Source organism: Oryctolagus cuniculus, chromosome 18, assembly GCF_051225735.1.
Source record: "Oryctolagus cuniculus isolate XC-2025 breed Fujian yellow rabbit chromosome 18, ASM5122573v1, whole genome shotgun sequence".
NCBI lineage: Eukaryota > Metazoa > Chordata > Mammalia > Lagomorpha > Leporidae > Oryctolagus > Oryctolagus cuniculus.
This window is the reverse complement of record NC_142884.1, coordinates 24,369,943-24,392,046: the sequence shown is the minus strand read 5'-3', so window position 1 is coordinate 24,392,046 and position 22,104 is coordinate 24,369,943. Positions and strand designations below refer to the sequence as shown.

The window sequence follows — 22,104 nt, the reverse complement described above, 5'->3', positions numbered from 1 at the left end:
GGCTCAGGTGAGACCGAGGGAGGCTGTGGACCGATAGCTCAACACCCTCGGCACAGACAGCACTCAGGGAGCAGAGCAGTGGGCGTCCATCATCAAACCCCGCCCCCCACAGCTGGACCCCACAGTAGCTCCAAAGCCAGCACCGCTAGGACCCACCAACTCAGGGTGTCCAGATTTGAAAGCTGCTGTTCCGACTCTGCCTCCTCCTGGCACTCATCAAGTAGGGACTCTGTGTCTGCTCTTCCTTGTACAGCTCCAGGGGCCAACCTTCACACTCTAGTCTAAGTCAGCAACATCCCAGAATTGGCAGTGAACACAGGGTGAGTGTGTGGAGCCCCTCCCTCAAGCCAAGGACCATCTGTGCCCCGGGCTCTGGCTGCCTCCTGGTCCCCTCGCTGCCTGCCACCCTCCCATAGTGCACCGACTCCCTTCCCTCTGCTGGCACAGGGACAGCTGGGCTGGGCTGGCCCAGGAAGAACCCCCACAAAGCTGCTCTGGAGTTTGCTAGAAAAGGGGAGAGGGTGAAGCAGAAAGCCTGGAGCCCCACCTGGAAAGAGCCCTTTCACAATGCCAGCCAGAGCCCTGAATTGGAGAACCAGCTGTGCTCTGTGCCAAACAGAGGGCACGACAGCAGAGCAGAAGCCCAGGGGGCATCTGGCCCTGGGACATTGACTGGGCGGTGGGCTCAGCAAGGTGGGGGTTGCGGGAGGGTGAGGCGGCCCTGGAGAACCGGGCATGCCCAGGGAAGACAGCTTGAAGACGCAGCAGGTGCATTGTTTAGAAACACTGGGTTCCCAGAGTCCCAGCCCCGCTGATTTTGCAATGATATATTGCCAGCTACTTAACAGGATGGATCACTGCAATTATATGTCACTTCTGATAGTCACAGTCACAACAAGGATGTGTCAGCCCCGCAAGGTTGGCTGGAAATATATACGATGTTCGCAATGCCGTTAGAAGACGCCTGCAGCACACCGACGCCAGAGGATTCCAATAAAACCCACCTGCCCGGGAGAGCAGCAGGCTCCATGGCAACTGAGGGGGCGGCCCCCCTCCCCACGCCTGGGAAGGAGGGTGGGCGGGGCCATCCAGGCTCCAGGAAGGCCAGTAGGCTTTCCTGCCCCCAGGGCCAGCCTGGCTCAGCATCTGGGGGAGGGAGCACTATGGGGTGGCCAGTGCACATCCGTTTACTCCATTGCGGTAGCTGGAGCCCTAGCCTCGCTCCCCAGGGCTTTTGGGGACACGTCCAGACAAAGACAGTTGCCGTAGGTAACACACAAGCGTGGCCCTCAGCACTGGGACAAGCCAGGCAGTGTGTCCTTGGTAATGGGGAACCCACACAACCAGAACAGAAGTCCTGAAGTCAGCGAGACCGAGGAGCACTGGGACTCAGGCTCTGTCCAAGTCTGGCTCTGAGACAGCAGGACAGACGCTCAGCAGGGTCTGCGTGGAGACCCCCCCCCCAAAGCCCACTCAGCTGCTTTTACTGGAAGTCAGCAGCTCAAGAGGGCAAGCAGGCAGCCCACAGCCCCCTCCTCCAGGAAGCCCTCCTGACTCTTCCAGCTCTCACCTCTCAGGTTAGGGCTCACAGCTTGCCTCGGCCTGAGTGTCCCCTGGGTGAACTCTGTGTCTCCCCAGATGCCTCTCAAGGCAGGGCCACGTCTCTCCTCCACTGCCCTAGATGGGAGCCCTGGAGGGAAGGATCCGAGCAGCCTCCCTCCTGCTCACTCTGCAGACTGAGCTCAACTCCACCAGGCGTCCTCCTCCTGCTCTTCCTCTGCCCGTCCGCCCCCTCCTCTCCAGTACAGCTGAGCGGGGGCCTGCAGGGTCTCTTCCATCTGTGCACAAGACCTGCAGCCCAGGTGTGGCGGCTCCAGCCCAGGACAAGGGCAGCCTCTCTGGGCAGAAGCCTGATTCTTTTTTTTTTTTGACAGGCAGAGTGGACAGTGAGAGAGAAAGAGAGGAAGGTCTTCCTTTTGCTGTTGTTTCACCCTCCAATGGCCGCCGCGGCTGGCGCACTGCGCCTATCGGAAGGCAGGAGCCAGGTGCTCATCCTGGTCTCCCATGGGGTGCAGGGCCCAAGCACCTGGGCCATCCTCCACTGTACTCCCTGGCCACAGCAGAGAGCTGGCCTGGAAGAGGGGCAACCCGGACAGAATCCGGCGCCCCGACCGGGACTAGAACCCGGTGTTCCGGCGCCGCAAGGCGTAGGATTAGCCCATTGAGCCACGGTGCCAGCCTAGAAGCCTGATTCTCAACCCCAGCATCCATTATGGCCAGCTTCCAGCGCAGGCTCTGGCTGCCTGGCCTGGTAGCATGCAGCAGACACAAGTCCACAGAGACGCCAGCCCCTCTGGCAGGCAAGGGTCTCCAACAGCCCCTCCCCCACCCCGCACAGCCCCAGCACCCCGCCCACAGGTGCAGGGGAGGGTGGGGCAGGGACCTCCTGCTTCTCTCACCTGGTCCCCTGCTCTGCAGGTGGAGGAGGGGTTACAGGGCAGCCCCACATACCCACACATGAGCATCTCAGGCACCGTAAGCCCTGCATGGGTGGGATGGTCTCCGGCCCCTGCCTGGACCCCTCCCCACCTGGAAGATCTGCCCTGATGGATGGCACCCTGAGCTCCATCTGTCACAGCCTGCAACCCCAGGGTCCTTCCGAGCCAAGACCGCTGCCCTTGTCACCCGCCTCACCCTCCCACCCACAAGGCCACCAACTCTGCACCTGGCCCCTAGGTGGCCTGCATCCACCCATCTCCCACTTCCCTGGGCCCGGTCATGTCTTCTGCATCACTCAGGGCCCCCAGCTGGTCTCCCTGCACTTGTCTCTCCCCACTGCTCCCCGGTCACAGCTGCACGACCCGGGGCCACCCGCAGGAGCTTCTGCAGACTCCCCCGCTCCCCAGGGCACAGGCTGGCTCCTCTGCCAGGCCCCAAGGGCCTGCTGAGCCTGGGCCTGGCTGTGTCCGCGGCCGTGAGTTCAGATCTGTGGGTCGCAGTCCAGCCCCCAATCCACTCGGGCTTCTCCACGTGCCGCACCTTCTCCTGCCTCCCCCAACCTTTATCCACACGGTTCTCTCAACCCGGGCTCTGGTCCAGGCCTGGCAGTGCCAATGCTGTGAGTGCCAGGCAGACAGGATGGTGCAGTCCCAGGCAGCTGCCTGAGGGCACATCCCAACTCAGAGGCCCGGAAGCTGTGGCTTTGGGCATGGTCCTCAACCTCCCCGGCCTCAGTAGTTACATCTGACAAATGGTGCACTGGTAATGAACTCATGGGGGTTTTCAGGCTTGAGAATTAAGTACATGTCAAGGGCTCATGACAGTGCCGGGCACACAGTAAGGGCTGCAGAGTGGCTGCTGGGATTGGTATTTGCTTCTGCGTCGCCCCAGGGATGCTGGGCACTTTGTCTGTAAACAGAAATCCAAGAGTGACACAAGGGCCAGCGTTGTGGCACAGCGAGTGAAGCCACTGTTTGTGACACTAGCATCCCACATCAGAGTGCTGGTTTGAGTCCCGGCTACTCTGCTTCTGACCCAGCTCCCTGCTAATGGGCAGTGGCGCAGTGGTTTAAAGACCTGGCCTGCTGCGCCCTCATCCCATATGGGCTCTGGTTCGAGTCCTGGCTGCTCCACTTCCAATCCAACTCTCTGCTATGTCCTGGGAAAGCAGTGGAAGATGGCCCAAGTTGTTGGGCCCCTGCACCCACGTGGGAGACCCAGAAGAAGCTCCTGGCTTTGGATTGGCACAGCTCCAGCCGTTGCGGCCAATTGGGGAGTGAACCAGTGGATGGAAGACCTCTCTCTCTCTCTCTCTCTCTCTCTCTCTGTAACTCTGTCTTTAAAATAAATAAAATAAATCTTAAAAAAGAAAGAAAGAAAGAAAGCAGCAGAAGATGGCCAATTGCTTAGGGGCCTGCCCCCTACATGAGAGACCCGGATGAAGTTCTTGGTTCCTGGCTTCAGCCTGGCTAAGTCCATTTGGGAGTGAACCAGCAGATGGAAGATCTCTCTCTCTCTCTCTTTTTCAAATAAATAATTCACTTTGGGAAAAGAAAAAAAAAGAATGGCCCACGTTAAAGTGTGCACAGTGCAGAGCACCAGTCCCAGTACGTGGTAACTGCGCAGTCAGCACTGCTTCTCATCATCATCTTCATCATCTGTCCAAGGAAGGCCCCAGGGCAGGCCATGGACCAAGAAGCCTCCGGGGCAGCCAGTCCCTCTGTCTGTATGAGGAGGAGTCTTCGCCGTCCACCCAGGCTGCCAACTACCCCCCCTTCAACTCTAGGAAAGAGCAAAGAGCTAGCAAACGTGGAGGAGGGTGGGGAGGAGAGGCACTTAAAGAAAATTCACTCCACGAAAGCGAAATATCAAAAAAAAAAAAAAATAGGGAACTATCAACAGGGTGCTAGTAACAGAATCTGTACTGTAAGGTCCTTTTTTATATAGCCACGAATAAACCGATCAATTCACCATTCACTTTGGCTTCACGGGTCACCGACAATGACTCACCTGGCCCCATTAAAACAAATCCATTCCACTTACAGCAAAGAAGAAGGAAGGGTGAAATGAGGGCATGGCCACTGTGTAACCCCTAGGGGACGGCCGGACCTAGGTACGTGCACTGATGGCAGCTGAGGGACATCACGGAACAGCCGGGCAGACGTGAGCCTCCCGACGGGACACGACTCGCGCCTGGATTCTTGCCAGAAGAGAAGAAAACCTCAGATGTGCACGTGACTAAGGTGCAAGATTTACCTAGCGAGTCGGGAACAAACAGAAACTGCCGAGAAAGTCTCCAAACAGGCACAGACAGCAGAACCCCAACTGTGGGAAATGCTAGAGGACCCACAGCCCAGCTTCCACCCCTAAGCAAGCCTCGGAGAAATAAGAAAGGAGAGGGAAGCTCACAGATTGAGAGAGACATAAAAAACTCACCAACCAACCGCGATGCGTGGGTTTACCTGGATACCGGACAACCAAGCAGAACGAAGGTGCTCACAGTGGTGCAATGACTAGAAATTTGAACCCTGGGGCCGGCGTTGACCCTGGCAGCACCGTCTCTAGTCCCGGCTGCCCCACTGCCCTGCTAATGTACTGAGAAAAGCAGCAGAAGATAGCCTAAGTGCTTGGGCACCTGCCACCCACGTGGGAGACCCGGATGAAGCTCCTGGCTTCAGCCTGGCCCAGCACTGGCGGTTTCGGCCATTTGGGATGTGAACCAGCAGATGAAGATCAATATCTTGGGGCCGGCGCTGTGGTGCAGCGGGTTATGCCCTGACCTGAAGTGCCGGCATCCTATATGGGTGCCGGTTCTAGTCCCGGTTATTCCTCTTCCGATCCAGCTCTCTGCTATGGCCTGGGATAGCAGTAGAAGATGGCCCAAGTCCTTGGGCCCCTGCACCCATGTGGGAGACCCAGAAGAAGCTCTTGGCTCCTGGCTTCGGATCAGCGCAGCTCTGGCTGTTGCAGCCATCTGGGGAGTGAACCAGTGGATGCAAGACCTCTCTCTGTGTTTCTACCTCTCTCTTTAACTCTGTCTTTCAAATAAATAAAATAAATCTTTTTTTTTTAAAAAAAAGATCAATATCTCTCCCTCCCCACTTTCTTTCTCTCTTTCTGCCACTCTACCTTTTTTTTTTTTTTTTTTTTTAAAGCCAGGAGCTTCTTCCAGGTCTCCCATGCAGGTACAGGGGCCCAAGGACTTGGGCCATCTTCTACTGCTTTCCCAGGCCATCGCAGAGAGCTGGATCAGAAGAGGAGCATCCGGGACTAGAACCGGCGCCCCATATGGGATGCCAGCGCTTCAGGCCAGGGCATTAACCTGCTGCACCACAGCGCCAGTCCCTGCAACTCTACCTTTCAAGAAAGAAAGAAAGAAAGAAAGAAAGAAAGAAAGAAAGAAAGAAAAAAATTTGAACACTAACTGGATAGTTGATGACATCAATTTGCTATTAAGGCACTGGTTTAGTGGAAACCTTTAAAAAGAGTTCTTATCTTTTATCTGAGAGCCACACTGAGATGCTGATGGCTGGACTGATCTGATATCTGAGATTGGCTTCAGAATCAGAGAGAAGGAGGCAAGTGGACAGGGGATGCAGATGGAGCCAGGGGCACGGGCTTGGCTGCGTGAGTCTAATCCACTCTGGCTGTTTAGAATCAAACGCCCCTCGAGAATCAGTTCCCAGGGAAGGGTGCGCCCCCCACTCAGTCTGCCCAGAGCTAGCGTTTGTTTTCCCCATTTCTGACCTGGATACTGAGTCTCACGTCCTTGGATAAGAAGTGAGTTTCCAGAGGGCAGATGTCCTGGCCTTAGACCCTGACCACGCTTGCTGGGCACTGGAAGATAATTGTAACAGGAGAGGTCAGTTCTGCGACAACACGGGAAAATCTGATCTTAGCATGCAGGTAGCTGGACAGCTCATTCCTGTCTTGAAAAGTCTGACTTAAAATATAGTAAAGCATTTTTAAAAAGGATTATTTGTTTTCATTCTACTTGAAACGCAAGAAGACAGCGAGACAGACAGAGAGATTGTCCAACTGATGGTCTATTCACCCAAAACCCAAAACAGTCAGGAGCCTGGGAGCTCCAGCTGGGTCTCCCACATGGGTGGCAGGAAACCAAGCACTTGAGCCATCACCTGCTGCCTCCCAGGGTGTGCATTAGCAGGGAGCAACCAGGACTCACACCAGGCATTCTGCAGTGAGGCATGGATGTCCCCAGCAGCAACTAAACCACCGGCCAAGTGCCCACCCTGCAAGGTTTTATTTTGAATGTGGTTGGTTTCCAAAAGTGGGCAACCCCACAAGACCCCCTCTTATGCAAGGGCAGGTGAAGCTGGCTGGCAGGTCCAGGAGAAACTCAGGTGCTGTTGACACCCAGTAGCTGCATGGGCAGGACGTGCAAAATGCCAGATGCTGGGGGCAGCCCGAGCAACAGAGAACTTCTGCCGCCTTCTTCGACTTGCTCCTGCATTTCCACCTGCCCACCCGCTGCCTCCCGCCTTTGTGGGGCCACCACAGAGAACTCACGTCTCCCAGAAAGTTTAAGCCACTGTGCGGCCTTTCCCATCCAGTGGCCTGGCTTGCATCCACACTTGCTGTGGACAGAAGTCCACGGGGAATAGCATGCTAGCAACCCCTGGGGCCACTCAGCCATGCAACCGGACAGAGACGCTTTGTAAGCACTGGTTTCCAACAGATAAATGTAATCAAGGTTTATATGCTCAGAGAAGCCAACAGGATGGGATTGTTTCACTCCAAAGATCAGAAGAAAATTGTAACTAATGTTGTGGAAAATTACTTTGATATTGCTTTCTCAGTACCGAATCACAATTAGGCGGCTGTGAGAAGTACAGGGGAAGAATAAATGAATAGTAACAAATCAACACAAACAGCCTGTGTCAGGGGCGCTTTGCTCAGGGAAAGTAACGTAAGCATTACTTAAAGTTTTATGACTGTATTTGGTGAGGGACGCATAGAACCTCAAGGTTGCCCTTCACCTGGCTCGCGGCCGGGGTGGTCCTGCTGCCTGCCTGGTTGGAAAGAACGGGGCTCAAGACCCACGACTGCTCCTGCTGGGGCCGGCCAGCTGCAGGGAGACTCTTGCCTCAGCTTCATACCATTCTACACACCCTGCCAGCCAGAGGCTCTGAGCCCCGCCCCGGAAACCCCAGCTGGCCTGAGAGTCCCCAGCCCACCTGGAACCCGCACACACGTGCACTTGGGCAGCTGTGCAGGACAATGCTGCTTTGCGTGAAGAGCATGAGTTCACCGCTTGCAGAAGCAAGTTCTCTGCTTTGCCAGCTGGCTGTGGCCCTCAAGCCAGCAACCACGGGAACACAGAGCTTGGGCCCTGGAGGGTACCGATGATGGCTCATGATGGCCGTGCCAGGGACACACAACAGACCACACTCAAGCCAAGGCTCCTCCCCCAGAACGCAGACACCGGACAGCTGGACTCCCTGCCCCTGTGTGTGTGTGTGTCCCACCCCCAGGCATGCACCAAGGACACGCGGCGCTGTTCACCCCAAGCAGGGTCTGAGTGCCCTTGCACAGACAACACAGGAGCAGAGAGGATACTGCTCCAGGGCCCTGCTCTGCCGCTGCGTTGTCATCGGCTATTCTAGGCTCCTAAGAGGCTGCAAAGTCCCCACAGGGCGGTCAGCTTGGTCATGTGCACGGGCTGCTTCAGGAGGACAGGAGCAGCCAAACCTGCTTCCACCAGCCGTCAGCCATGGGGGTCTGGCCAGGCGTGCGTCAGCACCGATGACTCGTCCGCCACCTCCCAGGGGCGCCTGGCTGTGGCCGCCTCTCACTCACCCTCTGTGATGCAAGAAACAACTCATAGCCTCCCCCACACAGGGCCTCTGGCAGCAGCTGCCAGGCCTGGGCTGGGCTCTGGCCTCCCCTTCCCTCCCTTCCCGGGGCCCAGGCCCTCAGCCCGTGCTTAAGGCCTCCTGTGTGCAGAGGGAAAACCAGGAGGCGAGGACCTGCAGAGGAGCAGGTGCAGCTCGGCTGAGAGAGTGAGCCAGTGAGAGCCCTGGGCGTGGCTTGGGGAGGCGGCTGCAGCCTGGGGACCCTCACGTCTGCCCGAGGGCAGGCACCCCTAGGCTGTGCGCCCCATCTCCTTGCTCTTTCACTCTCATCTGTCCCTCACGACTATCCCTCCTGTGTCTGGGTCACAGTGAGCCAGGGAGGGCGTGTGTGTGTGTGTGTGTGTGTGTGCTTGGATGGGAAGGGGTGTCTCTGGGTGGGCATGAGCATACGCAGGCCCCAGGGCATGTGGACTGTGAGTGGGGGGTCAGGGGAACCTCCCCTACCAGGGCCTACTGCTGAGACTCGTGGGTGCCGGTGCCTGGAAACCCTGCTTTCCTTTCCTCTCTGAGCAAGAGGCAGGTGCCGATAGGAGCAGGCCTGGCCCCACAAAGCCAGGAAGTGCCCAGGAGGTACCACTGTGTGCAAGCTACAGGGCCTAGATTCAAGGGGTCCCCAGGACTGGGCAGGGAGACTGAGTCTCCCCTAGAGACGCAGGCTCGGGGAGAAACTGTTCCCCCTCTGATGTCCCACACAATGTGGAAGAGGGCCCGAAAGCTGGCAGACTCCTCCTTAGAGGCAACCACTTCCTGGACAGATGGGCAGCGTGGTCATCATTCTTCAGAGGGTCACCTGCTGCTATGCGCTGGCTACAGGTCAGAGGTCAGAGCCCCGGCACGGGTGGCCTGACACTAGACACAGCTTTGCCATATTGATACTGAGGCCTGGCACAGGGAGGTCAGGACCCTTGCTCCTCCTGCTGGGGGTCTCCTCCCCCAGACCCAGCAGGCCAGGGCAGTCGTGGAGGCCTGCACCTTGGGTGGGCAGGCTGGGAGCCAGCTTCCGCAGGGTCAAGTGCAAGGACTCACCTGGCGCCTGCTGGGGCGCGAGCTCCGTGGGGTCCTGCAGGCTGACAAAGAGCAGGAGGCCTGCAGCTCCGAACAGCAGGATGGACGAGAACATGCAGGCCAGCCGCATGGTGCTGGGTCGCGGGGTCATCCGGGGCACACGCCGGGGTCACCTCTGGGGTGCGGGAGGTGCCTTCTTCCCTCATCGTCCACACCAAGCATCCATCAGGCCGAGGGCTGCAGGGCAGAGGATGAGTAAGGGTCAGAGCATGTGGGCGGGCTGAAGCCCCCTCCCCACAGTAACCCCAGGAATCTCTAGGCCCCTCCAGAACATACTCAGGCGTCTCTGCCACCTTTCCAAGTCTAGGGAGGCTGAAGGAAGTCCCAGTGCAATCTGTGGCCAGGACACTAACTTCTCCCTCGGGTCCCCAGCATCCCAGCAGAACCACAGGGAGAGACAGGCTCTGGCCCCTGCCTGCGTGTGTCCAGTCGGGAGTCCCGAGATCCGCCCATCCCCAAGTCAGTGACCAGCGGCCATGCTCCCACACTGCCCAGTCTCCCTGAGCTTCTGGGCGAACACATGGCTCCCTGGACAGGGATCTGGGTACAGGCCAGAATCCAGGCCCCTGTCCCCAGCAACTGGCCAGGCAGATAGGGACGCCCTTGGATCTGCACCCACCCGACTCCTCACTGTAGCGTGCTGGGGACATGGTCTCCATTGAGCAGGAGGATTTTTTGTTTTTGTTTTTGTTTTTGTTTTTGTTTTTGTTTTTGTTTTTTTAGACAGTGAGAGAGAGAGAGAGAGAGAGAGAAAGGTCCTCCTTTTCTGCTGGTTCACCACCCCCCCCAATGGCCACTGCGGTCGGTGCATCGCACTGATCCGATGGCAGGAGCCAGGTGCTTCTCCTGGTCTCCCATGCAGATGCAGGGCCCAAGCACTTGGGCCATCCTCCACTGCCTTCCTGGGCCACAGCAGAGAGCTGGACTGGAAGAGGAGCAACTGGGACAGAATCCGGCACCCCAACCGGGACTAGAACCCGGAGTGCCGGCGCCGCAGGCGGAGGATTAGCCTAGAAAGCCCCGGCGCAGGCTGAGCAGGAGGTTTTGAGAAGCTTCCAAACACAGAGGATGTTCAGGCACAGACTGGTGCCCCCACCACCAGGCACAGCTCTCCTCCCTGGCAGCCTGGATGGGCAGGTGGCGACCGAGGCCTACGGAATCATCGCTGAAGCTCTGGCCAGTCCAGGGTTGTCCCTGATTCCCCAGTCCTTGGCCAGGAGCTGACACAGGACAGGTGGGCCCGGCGTCTCGTGGATGCCAGGTGTGGAGGCTCAGAGGCTGGGCACTGACATCACTCTGGCCCCTGCTGATGGACACTTGCTGCTCTGGTCGTGGCGCACTCAGGGCGTGTCCACGTGACTTGCCCTCACCCTGGTTCCTCCCACAGGGCGGAGGAAGGAATGCTCAATATCCCAAATTCCAACCAGCAGCCCCCCTGGGCAGGGCTGTGGATCAACACGGAAGCACCCCAAGGCCACGTGCCTGAAGTGGGATAAACGTGGGTGCAGCAGGTGGCAGGTGGCAAGGAGGGCTCTACAACAGGCAGCAGGTGTCTGGGCACCTCCCCTCCCCGTCACCTGGCCCTGCTGGCCCAGGTCTAGGAAAATACCCACCTCCTCTACCCAAGGAGCCTGCCACAGCTTCCTCACCCTGGCACAGGGCAGTGCCGGGGGAGGAGGGGCAGGGGCAGGTCCCAGCGGCTCTGAAACCACAGGTAGGTGGTGGCCGGCTCGCCGCATGCACCAGGATGTTCCCTTGGCCACAGCCCCTCTGATTATCTCCCTGTGTCCAGCAGGAGGAGGAGAGCCGCCCCTCCCCCGCCTGGGACCGGCTGGCCGCGCAGCAAAGCTCAGGGGCCGCGGAGTGTAAATTGCAGGTTTGGGTTTCTCCCCTCTGCAGTCTCTGTAATTATTTTTTCACTCAGTTAACTTTAATTAACCTGCCTCGGGCCTCTGTGCGCTTGGCGGTGGGCTCCCTGGACTGTGCCGGGCAGGTGGTTCCCACGACCTCCTTGGCTTTTATGTGCAGAAGCAGCACCGGCTGGGCTCTCTCCGCTCTGGAGGCGGATCCCGGCTTTCCGCTGGCCCCTGTCACCAAGAAACACCGCTGCCTCCCGCCGTCAACCAGGGCCACCCCGGCCCTGCTTGCAATGAATGTAAATGGACAGCCACGTGTCCTTGAGAGCTTCCTGTGTGGGGCTGGGGCCTTTCCCTCTGTGGCTGCCTGGGCAGGGCTGGCTTATGGGCCTGCAGCAGCATAGCCTTGGGGTCTCCTTGCCGGGCAGGGCCACTGTCTGCAGCCCACAGTGAGCCCCTCTCCAGGGCCCTGTGTGCAGGGTCTGGGCCATGAGCTGCTGCCTTGATCCAGCTCCTGGGGAAAGACGGGTGACACGGGGCAGGGGAGTTGGTCTCTCTGACCCTCATCAGTCTCCCACCAACAATGGGTTGAAGCCCCTGGGATGCCCGGCAGTCACAGAAAGGAGTTAGAAGAGTGGAAATGACATCACACACAGGTGCAGTGAGGACCAGGCCTCTCTGGAGCAGCAGCTGCTACTGGAAAGGTTTACACATGCACCCCCCACATGAATACATGCACACCCATGCACACAATGCTTGCAATACACACATGCCATGCAATGCAATGCAATGCACATGCAATATGCAACGCACATAAATACATATGTGTGAACACACATGTATATACACACGCACACGTGCATACATGCATGAACATACCATGCACACACCCACACACATGAATACACACATGCACACACATTAATACAACATGGGTACACACATGCACACATGAATACACACATACATGAACACAGCTGCATACATGTGCACACACATGTGCACACACAGCTGACGGCCACCAGCTGTAAAGAGGCTGTCACCAGCCCCTGATTATGCCAACTACGGTGGGGGTTCACTTCACAGGGGCGTCCTGAGTCAGACCCCAGGAGTTCAACCTGTGCAAGCAGCCTCCAACATCGAGACACTCATTGTACAAGGAGGGAGCGAAGGAGAGAAGGACGGACAAGCTCGAGGCTAGTGCGCAGAGCATCCCAGTAAAGTGGCTAAGGAAGGGGTCCCCAGTACTGGCCCAGGGACTCTTAGATGGACAAAGGGAACTTGGGAGCATGTGTGGTCATCACCCCAGTTCTGTTCGGTAGCTGGTGCTGTGGCAGAGGCCACAGAGGAGCCTGGGGGTTCCCTGTCCCCAGTCTGTCACGTGGTTGCTGCTCAAGCCACAACAGACTTCGCTGTCAGACTGAGGGGGTTCCCGGTAGCCTGTGGCCGCCATGCCCACCACACAGAGCCAGGATGAGGCCAATCCCCGCCCCCAACACTGGCAGAGAAGACAACTCCGGCTGACCTTGCCCTGGAACATCAGCTGCGTGTGTTTCTCCTTTTCCAAAGCCGTCTTCTCTGTGGGCTCCCAAGACAGCAATGGAGCCCAGTGCACACCCAGGGAGGCTGGCGTTGGAGCTGCACGTGCCTCCGCCCTCCCCAGCCTTTGAGCTCCAGACCCCGCCTTTCCCGCCGGGCTCCCTCTCACTAAGGACCATCTGAGCAGCTAACTCGGCTCCAGAAAAATTCGGGGATCACAGATTCCACTAGCCGGCCCTCCTGGGTGACACTTGCAACGTGGCTGAGTCTTCCATGCCCCACAGATTCCACAGCAAGCTCCCGCCCCCAAGATGGGGGCAACAGTCAGCAACAGTCCACCGGACACTCCGGAGTGCGTCCACTTCTGCTCCCCCGAGGGTCCTTATCTTCAAAGTCACATGTCAAGGTCGCGGGGTTCCAAGGCCATCTGCCTCCCTCTCTGGGGAGCTGAGGGGATGCCTGGGAGGTGGACTCTAACCTGTCACCAGCTGGGGTCTGGCTTCCCCTGGGGCCCTGAAAATACATCCACAAGCCTGGGCCCCCACTGAGACCACTTCACGCTCGCTGCGCGAAGCGTCACACTCAGCGCCCACAACAAGGACCCTCCCCTCCCCGTCCGTTCCAAGACCCACAGACAACCAGAAATTCACATAACTGGGGGCAGGGCTCATGCAAGAAAAACAAGGAGGCTCACTGAGCTCACAGGAGCTCCCGGCCTCCCCGTCATTCCCAGTCTTCCCAACAGCCTCGCTCCCCGAGGCCTGAATGGCGTCACCAATTTTCACTTAAAAAAAAAAAAATCCAATTAATCTTGTAAACACCTCCTGGGGCCCAGGGCAAGGCCAGGAAGTCCTCCTATTTCCTTATTTATTTGATTTAAAAATGTGTCTCTTTGGGGAAATTGATTTCGGGGCACAAGCAAGGACTCGGGAATTCAGCCAAAACACACGCACCTCCAGTGGCGACTAGCCGGCGGGCAGGCAGACGGACGGACGCACGGATGGCTCCAAGGACAGCTGGGCTGCGGCTGCTCCAAGGCCTGGACGTGCCCCCAAGCACCCAAGGGACCCTCTGCTCCCGCGCCCTACTCCAGGCAGCAACCTGGGCACAGCCACGTGGTCAGTGGGCCCCGGGCCTGGGAAAGTTCCCCGTCTGCCTGTCTCCTCGCACGGGCAGGAGTGAACAATGACGTCCCTCCCAGCTGAGGGCTCCGGGAGAAGCAGCCGGGAGAGAGGCTGCTATGGCAACTTGAGGAGAACAGAGCCAGGCACTGCCGTCACCTTGAATCCGGCACCGTGCCTTCTGCCGCGGCGCACAGGGGCCCCGGCGGCCGGGCACTGGCGGCTGACCCCTGGCCGCCGCATCATCTGCTCCTCGCCGGGCGGAGCGCACAGCCCAGTCCCCGGAGAGCACCACCTCCATCTGTTTTCTCAGACTACTTCTCTTCCCTGTGTGCCGCTCTGGCTGACTTCGGAGACGGGCGCTTCTCGATTTCAGCTCATTAAAATCCTGCAGCTAATTAAAACCGCTCTAACGGCGGCGGCGGCGAACTCCAGGACGAGTCCCTCCAGCTTTTATGCGTAGGCATAAAGTTGCAATGCTCTCTGAGGCTGATGGATGGCCCCAAGAGTTCAGACTCGGAGATGCAAGATCAGGTCTGCTCCTGCCCCACCCTGACTGCTGGGGCTGGGGTTGGGGGTGGGGACGGGAGCGCAGCTGCACCCCACTCCCTGGAGAAGGGGAGGCAAGTCCCCCACCATCCACTCCCCTGTTACAAGGCAGGGCTCCCTTGGAGAGCCCCCTAGACCGACTGCAGCAAGCAGAAAGGGCATCCGTCTGAGGGTGGAAGTCAAGGTGCATATCAGACCCCTCTGGTCCTGAGGCCCTGCCTCCCTAGCAACACTGCAGCCCAGCCTCCCACCATCCTGAACACAGAGAGGGGCTGAGTGGAGGCCAAGGGGGCCTGCAGACACGCTGCCCTGGCCAGAGGGCCCCAAGAGCCACAGGCCCCTTCCCCTGTTAGGACTAGAATCACACCTGGGATGCCACCTCTGCCCAGGACTTCTCAGCATTGAAGTGGTGCAGGTAGAGGCTGAGTCCCTCCTCTCCCCCTGCTGCGGCTGAGTCTGCAGGGCCCACTCATCATCCCGAAGCCGAAGCCGCAAGCGCGGGCACCTGGGCCCCGCCCCTCCCCCACTGGGTGGCAGCCTCGCCTCCTCTCTGCATTCCTGGCACTCAGCACGGTGCCTGGCACAGCCGCGGGGATCAATAATGACTGATGCATGTGGGAGGGGGGCCGACTGGAGGGAGGCACTCCACGGACCTGGAATTTTTAAAAGGTCACTTATGTTTCAGGGAGCTGCAGGTTTGTTTTGATCAAATCGAGGTTGGAATCAGGACCGCAAGTAACTGAATCCCCTGAGAACAGAGGAGGCGAGGAAGTGATGCTCCTCCCTCCCTCCCGGGACTCGAGGGACTGGCTCCGAGGCACCCGAGCCACGCCCTCCGTCAGGGCACAACAGACTGCAGGTCGCAGGGCTGGAGACTAACATACTTTTCTTTTTAATATTTATTTTATTTATTTGAAAGAGTTACAGACAGAAGTAGAGCCAGAGAGAGAGAGAGGTCTTCCATCCGCTGGTTCACTCCCCAAATGGCCACAACGGCCAGAGCTGGGCTGATCTGAAGTCAGAAGCTTCTTTCGGGTCTCCCACGTGGGTGCAGGGGCCCAAGGACTTGGTCCATCTTGTGCTGCTTTCCCAGGCCACAGCAGAGAGCTGGATCAGAAGTGGAGCAGCTGCGACATGTACTGGCACCCATATGGGATGCTGGTGCTGCAGGTTGGGGCTTTAACCCCACTAACATACTTCTAAAGATAAACGTGGATGCTAGCTGGCGCCACGGCTCACTAGGCTAATCCTCCGCCTTGCGGCACCGGCACATAGGGTTCTAGTCCTGGTCGGGGCGCCGGATTCTGTCCCGGTTGCCCCTCTTCCAGGCCAGCTCTCTGCTGTGGCCAGGGAGTGTAGTGGAGGATGGCCCAAGTGCTTGGGCCCTGCACCCCATGGGAGACCAGGAGAAGCACCTGGCTCCTGCCATCGGATCAGCGCGGTGCGCCAGCCGCAGCGCGCCAGCCGTGGCGGCCATTGGAGGGTGAACCAACGGTAAAAAGGAAGACCTTTCTCTCTGTCCCTCTCTCTCACTGTCCACTCTGCCTGTCAAAAAAAAAAAAAAAAGTGGATGCTAGCCCCGTATGCAGATGCATATACACAGGCATGATACTTGCACAAGCAAACACGAGGGGACTTCCAAACTTCATAGAAAATGGAATTAAATGAAGTGAATTTTGGTTCAAATAAAAGTGAAGTCCATGCGTGATCTTTTCATAGCATGGGTTTCCCACAAACTTTGATATTTTTTATTTATTTGAGAGATACAGACAAAGACAGATATCGAGAGCTCACATCCAGAGTGCACATCTGCTGGTTTACGCCCCTCCCACCTGCAAAAGCCAGGGCTCAGCGTGAGCGGAGCCAGAACCTGGACCAGAATCCAGGTTTCCCATATGGGTGGCAGAGGCCCGGTTACGGGAGCCATCACCTGCTGCTTCCCGGACTGTGCAACAGCAGCCAGCGGGAATCGGGAGCAGAGCCAGGCCTGCAGACGGATGGGGGTCGGTGGCATAACAGCGGGGATGCACTTACTGCCATGGACTGGACGCCTACAAATCGTTATGGTGATACATTTTATGGGAAGTATATTTAACTACAACAAAACAAATCAACGAAGGCGGCCTGAGCAAAGCAGTGGATGTCACAGGACGGACACCAGACCCTGCGTGGACGGCCGAGGGCCTGGGCCTGGCTTCCCTCCCGCTGAGCCGTGTGAGTCTCAGGACTTGATTTCTGTCTCTCGGAACTGGTTCTTGTCCAGATTGTATGCTGTAGCTCAGTTCCCAAGTCCCTTGCAGCTCCAGAGTGAGAAGAATGTGTTGGGAAACAGAAAAAAATAAAGTACTACCTTGCGGACTTCACTCACGCATGGCCACTCGAGGCCCCGTGACAAAGGTGCCCTTCACCACAGATCTGGGTCACAGCTGTGCCGTGGCCTTGGGAAGGCTGCCAGCGTCTACCTCCCGAGTTCTACACCCTGGGAATGCTGTCCCAGGGTCAGCCAGACCATCCCTGCCACGCTGCTTCCCTCCAGGACGCCTCCGTCCTGGTTTGAGGATCAAAGGCCCTGGAGCAGGTGTCAAACTCCTGCGTTCTCAAGTTCCTTCTGATGGACAAGGTCAGGTTCCTCGAGGCCTGGCCAAGGTGAACCCCGCCTGGGGCTACTTCCTACCTAGGGGACCAGTTCCTCTGTGTGTGAACTACGTTCAGCAGAAATCTCACCAAGAGGACACCGATCCCACTGAAGCCACAGCCACCATCTTTGTTTGAAAGGGCACTGGGAGGGATCCGTGGTGGTGGAGACGCCCTCTGAATCCCTCAGCGTCCATGTCCTGGCTGTGGTCTTGGATGACAGTTTTGGCTGCTGTTACCATTAGGGCAACAATTGAAAGCACACAGGAGATTTCTCTGCATCACTTCTTACAGTTCTATGAGCCTATAGGTAATTGTCTCAAAACAAAAAGTTTCATTTGAAAAAAAAAAAAAAGGCAAGCGCTTAAAAGTTACTGGTCTTTCAGCTCACAAACAATGGGAGCAAATTCTGATGTTGTGCACGTAAATAATAGATAAGCATTTTCATGGATCAACACCATCCCCTGTTGTATAAGAAACATTTTAAAGTTAAGAGACTATGCCTTTAATAGGAAAATTTGATGTGTTAGCAACTAATGGTTGATCTTTGCGCATTTTTCAATTGCAAATTGCACTTTAAAAATGCAAACAATTATTAATATTGATTTGGACTAAAACAATATTGAATTTCAATATATTCCCTGCTCTTTTATGAATTACCCCGTGGATACATGGCGATTATGATGAAAGAGTATTTGCATGCCCAATTTCTTCTCGGCGAGGATCCCTGAATGGGGCCGACGTGACCCATGGATAATGAACTTCACAGGGACAGAACTGCCACCAGAGACCTCAGGCAGGACCAGAGTCTTCAGGCGAGACCAGAGTCAGCCGCAGCAGACTTGCAGAGCCACTTCCCCCTCCAACCCCTGCGACAGGGCACAGGCTGCGAACACCCATGCTGGCCTGGAACGGGATTGAGAGCCACAGTTTTTCTAGGAAGGAATGAGCAAGTAGCTGATATTTATCTGCCTTTGTTCATGTTCAAGGCTACACTGGATACTACAGAAACATCCTATTTAGCTTCCACACAATAATCTCTTGAAGTGAAAATTAGTATCCTGATCCATCACGGGTTTTGTTCTCTGTAAGGAGAGGCTGAGATGGAGGTTGGAAGTGCAAGATAGTCACAAAGGGGCAACCTGAGAAGGGAAGAGGGAGGAAGCCGAAGCAAACAGGAAGTCCAGCAGGGACACAGGCCTTGATGGGGGTTCTGGGAGTGGGCAGCACGGGTCAGAGTGCCCCACAGTAGGCAGAAACGGCTGGGCCTTTCCCTGCCACTGCACTGCACAGCTGGACGTAGACTGCCCAGAGGAGGCATGACCTCAGAAGAGGCACTCGGCTGCAGTGGAGGAGGCAGAACCAGAAAGAGCTGCGAGCTGAGGCTGGCTGCTCACCTCACGTCCCGTGGGCGGTCAGCACGTCCCTGCTGTTGAGGATCAGGGTCCACCAGAGGTGGCAAAAGCCCCAGAGAGATGAGACACGCCAAGGTTACACAGTAAACAAGAGCCATCCCAGATCTGTTCGACTCCAACCCCGCCTCTCCGCCCCCGCCGCTGCTTTCCTAAACAAAAGCTTAGATCAGACCGTCCTGACCTTCAGTTACAGAGACACGGAGGTTTGGAGATCTCCAGAGGAACAGGCAGAAAGTTTGGCTGTGTAAGCAAATACACTCAGCTCCCCTCCTCCAGTACCATTCCCGCAGCACACACACACACGTGCATGCGGGCACACAGGTGTGTGCACTCACACACAGGCACACACGTACTCCTGGACAATTATCTCGTTGCTAATGGAAGGCGGGGATACAGATTATTTGGGTTAAGAGTTCCCCTGACAGTACAACCTGGAGAGCAGCTCCGCCCAGCAGAGCCGCTGGGTCTTGCTAAGAGCAGCCGGGGACGCATGAGGCTGCATGGCCAGCCTGCTTTTACTTTTAGAAAGCACTGAGCTATTCACATTTTCCAGCTGCTCTGACATCCATAGCCACAGCAGGGAAAAATTACAGGGAGGAAGAAATTGCATATTTACTCCTCAAAATTGAAAGTTGGGGTATAATATGGACAGAAAGCTGTGTGTGAGTAAGCCTGGGTGCCCTGGCCCCTGGCAGGGGGTGGCCACCTCCAAGCTGCAATCAGCAATCCAGAGACTCCTGAGGAGGAGAGAAAGGCAGGGAGGTTTGACCTCCTTCCAGGGAATCCCTCTCCCTGTGGCTGGCACAAGGAGGCCTTGTGTGTCCGGCTGCCAACAGTGTCTGGTTCTGTGCTCAGACGAGGTATGGTGAGCAGACAGAGCCATCAAGAGTGGGGGCACAAAGGGCTGGCGCTGTGGCACCTAGGGTTAAAGCCCCTGCCTGAAGTGCTGGCATCCCATATGGGCACCAGTTCGAGTCCCGGCTGCTCCACTTCCAATCTGGCTCCCTGCTAATACACCCGAAAAAGCAGCAGGAAATGGCCCAAATCCTTGGGTCCCTGCGCCCACGTGGGAGATCCGGAAGAAGCTCCTGGTGAGAAACCCGGAAAAAGCTCCTGGCTTCGGATTGGCTCAGCTCCAGCCATTGTGGCCATTTGGGGAGAGAACCAGTGGATGGAAAACCTTTCTCTCTCTCTCTCTCTCTGTCCGTCTCCACCTCTCTCTGTAACTCTGTCTCAAAATAAATAAATCTTAAAAAAAGAATGAGCGGGGAAAAAAAAAAGAGGATGGCAAAAGAGAAGGGAGGCTGGCACACTGGGGCCAGACAGGAGCTTTAGCTGCAGTGCTGTGCAATCCAACAGGTGCACTTTGTGTATCTGTAGAGTATGCACATGGTCACCCCCTTTGGAAGCGGGTTGGCCACTCTAAGCTGGCACTCAAGGAGACCACCCCATTCTTGATTTTCCCCGGAGCACTTCTATGAATAGGCTGATTTCTTCCAATCTGAAGGCTCCAAGACTAAGCATAGAGCAGAACAATCCATTCTCCTGGTCTTACCCTGGCTGCTGTGTGGAGGAACAATGTTCCTATGGCCACCAGGCTGGGGACAGGGCTTGGAGTGATCTGGAGTGCACAAGACAGGAGTCTACCTCCTCCACAATGCTCTCCCTAGGACTTCTTCCTGCTGATATATATGTCTCCCCTATCCCACTGGCCCCACAGACACCCCCACTTCTCCACAGGATGCTGGAAATCCAGAAATTTGGGCTCCTCTTAAATCCTCCCTCCCTCCCCCTCCATCCTACTGCAGACTGAGCCTTCTGGCAGGTGTCCTGTCAATGTTTGCCAGACTCCAGTGCTGCTCTGATTCAGCACCTGTGGCCTGGACAGCTCCTCTCAGCTGCAATGGGCCTGAGGGACATCTGCAGGCAGCACCCTGCTCAGAAGCCTCTGAGGGCCTGGGGGCTTCAAATGTCTCAGAGTGGCCCCCAAAGACACAGTCCCCGATGACCTCACACCCTAATCTCTCACCACCCCCTGATGGCCCCAGGCTAGGTGAGGCACCCTCCGATGTGTTCCGAGGGAGCTATTGGGCTTCTCCTTACACGTGGGTAAACCAGAAGGCTACAGTGTAGGGAAGAGAGCTCCTGCTACTGAGCACTCCAGTGGGAGACTCTGGGCATGCTGTTACGTCTCTGAGCTTTGGTTTCCTGATCTGTAAGTAGGTGCCATGGTGGGCTGAGGCCATAGGGCTGTTGGTGAGGGGAGCTGTCCTGGGGTAGAGTGCAGAGCTCTGGGTGGGTGTGTGGGTGGCTGGTGGTCCCCATCCTCTCTCTGCAGGGTGCTTGCTTCTCTACAATCAAGCTCTTCTGACTTCTTGGCTGGTGAACCACACTGGTTTCTTCCTTCCTGAGCCTGCCACCTTGGTCCTGTCCTGGTGGATCCTATTCCTCAGTCTCAAGGACACACACAGAAACCCTGTAAACCTTTATGAGCCTGGGCATGGTGCACTACGACGTCTGCTTGCCAGGCTGCAGGCAGTCCTCAGCCGGGGAGCATCCCGCAGCAGGACAGCGCGCCCAGGGCCCCACACTGTGCCTGGACCACCTATCAGCTGACCACATGAAGGGTCCCTAGAGCTCTGGCATCTCACAAGGTTGCTGAAAAGAAGGCGGGCATGGGTGAAAGCATACCTTTATGATGGATCCCAAAGTAGCTGGACACTGGTCTTCAGGGAACACCTGTCTCTGGAGCAACCCTTCCCTGTCACAACCATATGACACATCAATAATGAACATGTCATTTTAAACGACCCACCCCAAGGCCCTCAGCAGCAGATTCAGATCTTCCAATTTGGAAATTCAGGTTTCTAACTTGAAATTTCCTGACTCTCAAATTGTCTGACAATGCACATTTAATTTGTTTTTTGAAAGATTTATTTATTTACGTGGAAGGCAGAATGCCAGAGAGGGAGAGAAGGAGGGAGAGATCTACATGCTGGTTCACTCTCCCAAATGAGTGCACTGGCAGGAGCTGGGCCAGGCTGAAGCCAGGAGCAGGAACTCCATCCAGGTCTCCCACATGGGTGGCAAGGGCTCAAACACACAGGCCATTCTCCACTGCTTTCCCAGTTGCATCAATAGAGAGCTGGATCAGAAGCAGAGCAGCCAGGACTTGAACCAGTGCTCCAATATGGGACGCCAGCATCACAGGCAGTGGCTTAACCTGCTGCACCACAGCGCCAGCCCCATGTCTAGCCGTGCACATTTTAAAAACTCACCTGAACCAATCAAAACTCAAGTCCTAAACTGCAGCCCACCCCATGCCACCCTTGCACGGCAAGCATAGCTCAGATAGGGGACATTCCCATGACTCCTGGATACAAACAAGGTCTACTGGCTCAAGGAGCTTTGTGCAGACCCACGCTGATGTGTTGATACAAGGGGAGCTCAGGGCAGGCCCACACAGGGAGGACACAGGCAGAGTCTCCAAGCCAAGGCAAGCCAACAACTGCAGCAGCAAATCCTTCCCTCGCAGCTCTCAGAGGGAACC

General features: G+C 56.7%; 1 protein-coding gene across 2 annotated transcripts in view; it reads right to left on the bottom strand.

Annotated features, from left to right (window-relative positions):
- The window catches only part of CHST8 (carbohydrate sulfotransferase 8), a 118,664-nt gene that overhangs the window by 52,617 nt on the left and 43,943 nt on the right, over positions 1-22,104 (bottom strand). The window contains exons 1-2 of one of the 2 annotated variants that reach the window (XM_051846729.3): positions 13,789-13,928; positions 9,402-9,617 (exon numbers count right to left, since the gene is read on the bottom strand). In XM_051846729.3, coding sequence (XP_051702689.2) covers positions 9,402-9,531 — 130 coding nt within the window. In that variant the 5' untranslated portion in view covers positions 9,532-9,617; positions 13,789-13,928. Of the gene's footprint in view, positions 1-9,401; positions 9,618-13,788; positions 13,929-22,104 lie in introns of those variants that run through there. The other variant, XM_051846727.3, reaches the window with a different exon arrangement.